Raw genomic sequence first — 8,188 nt, 5'->3', positions numbered from 1 at the left:
AATGTAGACACCGGGTCAAGCTGGCAACATTTTTGAGAAAATAATTGAAAAGGGGATTACTGCAAATACTGAGGTCATTTGACTTTGATAAAAAAATAATTGACATCAACTAACAATATTTATCTTAATGTAACATGGCAGCATTTCATGAGAACTGACCCTAAGCTAAATTTTCCTATCTTAATATAACAAATGTTTTCAAGAAAAACATGAAAGATTTGTTGAACAATTACAATACATTTATTGAAAAATGTTGTTGCCTTATTAAGGATTAAAAGCTAAATGTAGGTAGTATTTGATTTTGTGGTCATATAAATTGGCTGATATTCAGAAGAAAAACAATAATATAACATAATTAAGTTCTGGGACCTTGACACCATTGCTCCATATTCTGTCTTGTGTTTCGTGACCTTTCTTTGTCTTCGGTAATGTCACGGTCCTATCACTATGTCAGGTTGGGGTTTTGTAGATAAATCCTTTGAACTTTTCCTCTGCTCTTGGGTCTATGTCTTGCTCTTGCTGTCCTGACAAGTTCAGTATCCTGTTAATTATATTAATATTAAATTATGGGTACACAAATGGTTTCCAAAAATGAAGTCTTGTGCAACATGACTTGAAGGAAATACTATTAAAGATCACAAGAGTGAAAGTGAAAGAGACACCAGCTCTAGACCATGTGACTGTGATTTATAAGTCAAACATTTCAGAAGAGATTACATTTTAGAGCAGAACACCTAGTGATCATGGAGCCAAGAGCATTGTATCTACTCATTCTCTGCTGTTTTCTCAATGTCTGTAATCCTCATCCACTCATCCATCCCAGTAATGGACTTCGTGAGTGTCGTATAAACTCAACTTTAACAGCATTAGAGGTGCTCCCAGGTGGAGGTTGGGACAACTTGCGAAACATAGACATGGGCAGAGTGATGAACTTGAGCTATTCCCAGTGCCAAACAACTGAGGATGGTCTTTATTTTATACCAGATGAAGTCTTTGTCATTCCACAGAAAAAGAGCGGAGTGGAAACCAACTCTGAAATAATTTCCTCATGGCTGGATTACAAAAGCTCTACTTCAAGCTCCATTAATGCAGATGCATCCTTCAATTCTGTGGTCAATGGAAAATTCTCAGAAGAAAACCAACGTGTGAAAACACACCAAGTCAAAGAGAATTCTGCAACATCACGGGTTCAAGTAAGTCAAAACAAAAATAAAATAAAATAAATTAGCAATAAGAGTGGTGTAAATGTAAAACTGAAAGTAGAATGTAGAAAGTAGACTGCAGCTCGACAATGTTGTAAACATACATTGAGAACTGGAATAAAAAATATGAGCCAACTAAAAAACTAAATTGCCAGTAGGCTACTCATTCTTTATTTGTTGACCCTCCTTATTGTTATCAAAGATTAATTAATGAAGGTAATACAAATGTTTCTTTATCTTATTATGTTATTAAATGTCACATATAAAAACTATGTATTTTGTTTTCAGAATATTTTATGCTTTATATCTTTGATTGCTTTAAGGAATAAAACCCAATATCTGATTGATCTAAAAAAGCATTAATTTCCAACATGATCTCATGAGAATTCATGTATTCTTATGTAAACTTTGGTTCAATCAAACGTTTGCATAACCACTGAAATGTACAATATTGACGCATTGACAGCATCTAAACGTCATAATTTTACGGATAGAACCTACCTAGTTACCTATAGAAACGTACAAATTTACGTGTAGAAATCGATTAATATTAATATTTAACGGTTTCATTCAGTTCTGTGTGATTTCTGCTTGCATAGCCTACAACGTTTTAAAGGATTACATCACTTTCAATTTGTAAAATGTTATAATTAATAAAAACTCTGTAATCTACAGAATAAGCTCAAAGAGGCCTTGCGTTGTTATTATTTTTCTGTCTCGTTTTCTCGTGATCTCGACATAACAAATGTTGTTTCCTCGTGATCATGACTTAATTTTTTTCGTGATCTCGACATGCCTTTAATTTTCTCAAAAGACTATTCAGTTTTAATTGACCTACAGGATTTACAATTCAAAGTTTATTACAAGGGTATGAAGGACAATGACAGATCCTTGGCAGAAAAGTAAAATGTATTATATGTAATTAGTACATATTATGATAATTCAGTACACTTTGGTTATAATATATTCACCAGATCTAAGTCACTGCTGGCTTGACCGGAGTCATGCAGACGTCCCGGTCCCTCAAGTTGGCTGGCAATGAAATTGACCAAACGTTCAGGGTCACTGTATTGTCTACGACAAAGTTGTAGACGTGATAGTCTTCTTCTGATGTGTCTGATCTGGAAGTTGTCAATGACTGAGAGACATACAGCTATTTCAGCTTGAATGAGTCCTTGATCAAAGCAATGACGTATTGCGTCATTCATATGCAACAGTGCGTTTAGCTGTTGCCTCCAGATAGCCTTATTGAAAACAACTTTTTGTTATGTGGAGATCACGAAAAAAATTAAGTCATGATCACGAGAAAACAACTTTTTGTTATGCCGAGATCACAAGAAAATTAAGTCATGATCACGAGAAAATAACCTTTGTTATGTCGAGATCACGAGAAAACTAGACAGAAAAATAATAATGCAAGTCCTCTTAATAATTAATTTTGTTTCTCATGGGACACAAAAGGAGTTTTCAGAATATGTAAAAAAACTAAAATAACCACAAAAACATGATAAACAACAATAAAAAAATTAATCTATACTTTTGTATGGATTAATGTCTTCTGTTTTCTCTTGTATATTTTTTCTTCAGGTACGTAACCATCTGTACACAGTAAATGCATTTCCTGATTTTACCCTGGACTCACGGTTTGCTCACCAAGCAGAGGAAATCGCAGACGCTATTGAAAACAACCAAACCCGTCAAGCTACTTATCTGTCAGAGAAACTCATACTTGATTATGGTACTCATGTCATCACAAGTGTTGATGCAGGGGCTACTTTGGTGCAAGAGGACTATTTAAAAAATTCTTATGTCTCTAGCAGTCTTACAGACACTTCTTCTATCTCTTTATCAGCAGGCGTAAACTTTTTAAGCAAAGTTGCATTTGATTTTGGTAGCAAGGAATCTCAGCAAACTTCCGAAACCCTCAATTACCAGCAAAACATTACATATTCTCTAATTCAGAGCCATGGTGGGGCTTTATTCTACCAAGGCATCACTCTGCAGAAGTGGCAAGAGAGCACACTCAATAATCTGGTGGCTATTGACCGATCTGGTCTGCCACTACACTATTTCCTTAATCCATCCACATTTCCTGATCTTCCAATACCAACAGTATATAAACTAGCTATATTAGTCCAAAAGGCTGTAGAGCGTTACTACAAAATAAATACCATTCCAGGGTGTATAGATTCAGACTCAAAAAATTTCAACTTTCAGGCCAATGTGGATGATGCATCCTGTAAGGGCCCAGTCACTAATCTGAGTTTTGGTGGCATTTACCAAACATGCACTCCATTGACTTCAGATGGAAATGTCATTTGTGATGAGCTAGCACAAAAAAATCCAACCACTGGGGAATTTTCATGTCTTCCACCATACACTGCCACCCCATTACACTCTGAGACAGTAGAACGTGGTTACAATAAATATGAGTGCCACAAGAGTTGTCACTCATGCTGGGTCTTTTTTGATTGTTGTGACAATGTATGTGGAAATACTTACTATGTCCGTCGTGCAAATATTGACACCTACTGGTGTTCTATAAATCAGACCACACCTGAATATTCTGGATACCTCTTTGGAGGTCTTTTTGGACCATCTTTACAAAACCCATTTACAAAATCACACGGTTGTCCTCCAAATTACTTTGCACAATCTTTTTTGTCCAATGGCATGATGGTTTGCCTGAGCAATGACTATGAGGAAGGAACAAGATCTTCTGTGCCATTTGGGGGTTTCTTTAGCTGCCAGTCTGGCAACCCTCTTGCAAATGGACAGTACCGCTGTCCACCTCAATTCAGCCAGCATCTTGCTGCCATTAGTGATGGCTGTCAGGTATTGTACTGTGTCCAATCAGGTGTATTCACTGGTGGTCAGTTAAAACCTATTAATCTTCCACCATTCACAAGACCATCTCTATTCAACATGATAGCGACAAACACTGTAGCTGTAATGACAGAAGGTGATCAGGCCTGGGTACGAATGGGAGAAACTAAGATGTGGCGACTGGCAAAACCTGGTGAGGTTATTCAAATGGTCAGAATGTTTGATACCTCTTCTTCTCAGATGTCTGGAGGTGAAAAGGCCGGTGTAGCCGTCGGTGTGATCACTTCGATTACTGTTGTGTTGGCAGGAACAATCTTCTTAATGAAAAGGAGAAGGAGGTTTTCTGGTTTCAGGGCAAGCAGTGGGTATGAAGAGATTCATTGTGAGGGCCAACTTGAGAATGCTTTAGCAGAGAGTCAGAGAGACCAACAGAATGCAAATGAAAACCCTACTCAAGCTCTACTAGCATAATTTGTAGTACATAATTATGCTAGTATAGTAAGATTTATACAAGTAAGATTTACTCATTCATTTGGAAGGATTACTCATTCCATTGGAAGTAATATCTTGGTAGTTTTGTAATCAGTTGAACTGCAATCAATTACACAATGATTGGGATGTGGTGATGGGTAATACACTGATATGGGTGATGGTATAAGGGCTATTATTTGAAAGTCATAATTATGTACACACTTATTAAAACATTTACAACTTCAATGAATGATGAATAGTATTGTTTTTGTACGTATATTTAGCATGCCGTATTCCAATAGCATTACTGGTAGTTCAGCGTTAATGAGTGAGTGTTTTATATGCACGGCCATCCGCCAGAAGACGGAGGAGCCCGGCCACCTTTTTTAAAACGTTTTTGTTAATTTGGCATGATCCTCGTTACGGCGTGTAGGTGCCGCATTTTTTTTGTTTCCCTCCCTTTGTCCCCTCCCTCATCCAGGTATACAGGGATGACCTGCTGGCAGACACGGCGTTAGGCACGCCCCTCCCCAGGGAAAGGGGAGGGGGGTGTACGTCATGGAGGGGCTCCCCTGCCTGAGGGAATGAGGGAGGAATGTGACAGGGCGGAGGGCGGGGCAGGGTCATGATGCTACACACCAGCCCCAATCAGGCTAATCAAGCCTCAGTGAGCGACTGGAGACTGCAGTGGGACAGAGAGGGAGAGATTTACGGTCAGCTGTCCGACACCTTTTTGTGGTTGTCTTTTTGGTTAAGTTCTTCATTAAAATATTATTTAGATTGTCAAGCTGGTTCTTGCCTCCTCCTTTTCATTAATCCCTTTACAACATAGTTTTTTTAAACTGTTTTTGTGAGTGTTCTCTTCTGTTCTGACTTCACAAGTCAAGTCTGGTCAGATTGTTACATCATGCCCTGTTTTTGCATTTATGTTTTTGTGTTTGGGTTTAGCATTGTCATGTCTATTGTTACAAAAGTGTCAGAATGAACTGCAAATTATAACATTTTACAATGACATCCTGTTTTTGTTACTTCTTGACATTCTATTAAAAATTTTTGTATGCTTTTCTCAATACCAATTATATATTTGTAAAATTCTTCATACTATTAACACAACATCAGTGTCTGTGAATTGAACTCTGGATCATCTTATCAATGCTTTTATACTAAATGCATTAAAAATTCTAGAAACCTTTTCTCCCTCAAACGCAACAGTTCAAGCAGTAAGACAGCAATATGCTTTATTTCTACTGTAATTTCATATTGAAGAATACTCAAGGTATAAAAAGTGAAATGTAAAACAATTAGTAAATCCTACCACATCTGATTTCTCTTTTAGCTGATGACCTGCTACTGCTTAACAGCAAACAAACAGCAAATACAGCAAACACAAATGTGGCAACTGGCCGCTGATCAGTCAATCAGGAGACTTTGATGCACATTCTGCCTGTCAATCATTTTGTGTGTCCTCAAAGCAGAAACCTGAGAGTGTAGTAGTTGAATTGGAACATTCAGGTTTACAGTAACACCATATTTAGATTTGGATAACATTTGTCATTTGAGGGCACTATAGTAATAGAAAAACTGCAGTGAGATGTCACAAAACTCAAGCAGATGGAATTGAATATTGCTGCACATCATGAAAACCTCAAACTATTTGTTTTATGAGTCATGTACACAAAATTTTAATAATAAACACAAATACATCTATAAGGACAGAAAACAGTGTAAAAATACAATGAAAAATACCCAAGTTATCTGCAAGGCACATCAAACCAAACGTTAATTGAACTCAACATAACACCATAAAACTACCCCAAACCCCAAATTCTGAGAAACCATACAATGCTCAACATGAGTAAAGGGTGGGATTTTACACAGTTTGGCCATTGTTCATCTCAGTCACTGAGTCAGACATCATTACATTTTTTTTCTGATTGCTTAGGCACTATATTTGAAACCATAGACTCTACACACAAAACCTTACACCAAACCAGCAAAACATTATACATCTTGCAATAGCAAACAATTCTTGCAAAACTCTTCAAACTCTTTTTTTATAAGCACACGAAGCACCAACCTATTTATAGTATAAACGAAAAACACTTGTGGCTTTTGCTTTTTCTATGTTCAGGGCATAGCAATTTGGAATAAAGTTTTGTCATACATGTAGTAAACACATACACACAGGAATCCAAATGTGTAAAGTATGGATGCGTATTACGAACATAACACACTATCAATATAAATAAGTGGGAAAAGTTAATTAATTTTTTTCTTAATGTTCTAACACTCCTCAAAAAAAAAAAGAAAACAAAAACATTTGTGCTAAAAAAGAAAGAAAAGAAACAGGAACAAATTAATAGAAACACAAACAACTTCTTAGTGAAACCAAACAGGTAACATCATCAGTTCTGGAGCAGAATTTTCTGTCTCATTTGTTATAAGTGCTGACCCAGCACTAGATTGTGTTATTTTGAATATTATTGTGGTAAATCTAGTTCTCAATGTGGAAAGGAGGAAGCGTGGACCAGGTGAACAATCCACGTCAGACATTTAATAAACATGTTTCAGTGTATAACAAAACAAAAACACGCACAGCTTTTCAGCCAGCTCCATATGAACATAAAGACACACACATAGACAAGCTTCGTGCATCTCTCTCTCTCTTTTACTGGCATCTCCGGCTCCCCTATATCTCTCACCCCCGCTGATTACGTGACTCAGGCACGATCACCGTTACGGCGTGTAGGTGCCACATTTTGTTTGTTTCCCTCCCCTTGTCCCCTCCCTCATCCAGGTATACAGGGTTGACTTGCTGGCAGACAGGGCGTTAGGCCCTTTTTCCCAGGGAAAGAGGGAGGGGTGTACGCCATGACCCTCACAGCCCAGCCACGCCCTTCTCCTCGTCACACTCCTCCACCACCCAATTCAGGTTGGGAAAACCTCCAGGTTTAGAGGGAAAGAGTGAGGGGGAGCGACAGAGAGAGAGAGAGAGAGAGAGAGAGAGAGAGAGAGAAGCTGGCTCGTCATTCCCGAAAACGCTGTCCACTGGTCCTCAGCCGCTCCACCCCCTGGCAGATGGCAGCTGTTCCTCAGCGAACCGGCAGAAGGCAGCGGGTCCTCCATCCCCTGGGGGCCAGAAAAGGCTCCTCCATCCCCTGACGGCCAGCAATGGTTCCTCATCTTCCTGGCGGATGGCAGCGGTTCCTCAACTCTCTGGTGGAGAGCAGCAAGGCAGCGGGTCCTCCATCTCCTGGGGGCCAGAAAAGGCTCCTATATCCCCTGGCAGACGGCAATGGCTCCTCCGTCTCCTGGCGGACGACAGCAGCGAGTTTTCCCAGACAACGTGCTCTTCCTCCTTCTCGGGTTTTGGTACCAAATGTAAAAGACCTCTGTTCAGTCAGGAAAAGAGGAAGCTGGCACCCAGCTGAGCAGTCAACATAAAGTTTTAATGATACAAATGAACTTCAGCATAACATAAATGGCACACACAAACATAAATCTGTCTCTCTCTGTGTCTCTCTCTCTCTATTTCACTGGCATAGCCGGCTGACATTTATCTCACTCTCCCATTGATTTGGTAACTAGCCGCCAGCCACGCCCACCTCCTCTTCACACTTACTATTCCAAATAATGTTATTATGCTATTAACTTAAATCGCAAACCAAAATGCAAACAAATGTGCATCC

The 8,188-nt window shown here is 38.8% G+C and overlaps 1 protein-coding gene across 1 annotated transcript; it reads left to right on the top strand.

Moving 5' to 3' along the window:
• Positions 1-719: 719 nt before the first annotated feature.
• mpeg1.2 (macrophage expressed 1, tandem duplicate 2) lies at positions 720-5,633 on the top strand. Its single transcript, XM_052094767.1, has 2 exons — positions 720-1,193; positions 2,790-5,633. Exons 1-2 carry the CDS (start codon positions 744-746, stop codon positions 4,497-4,499), a joined length of 2,160 nt encoding a protein of 719 aa, XP_051950727.1. The 5' UTR covers positions 720-743; the 3' UTR covers positions 4,500-5,633.
• The last annotated feature ends 2,555 nt before the right edge of the window (positions 5,634-8,188 follow it).

The sequence above is a fragment of the Xyrauchen texanus genome, chromosome 27 (assembly GCF_025860055.1).
Source record: "Xyrauchen texanus isolate HMW12.3.18 chromosome 27, RBS_HiC_50CHRs, whole genome shotgun sequence".
NCBI lineage: Eukaryota > Metazoa > Chordata > Actinopteri > Cypriniformes > Catostomidae > Xyrauchen > Xyrauchen texanus.
The sequence above is the reverse complement of the archived record's forward strand: the minus strand, read 5'-3'. Positions and strand labels throughout refer to the sequence as shown.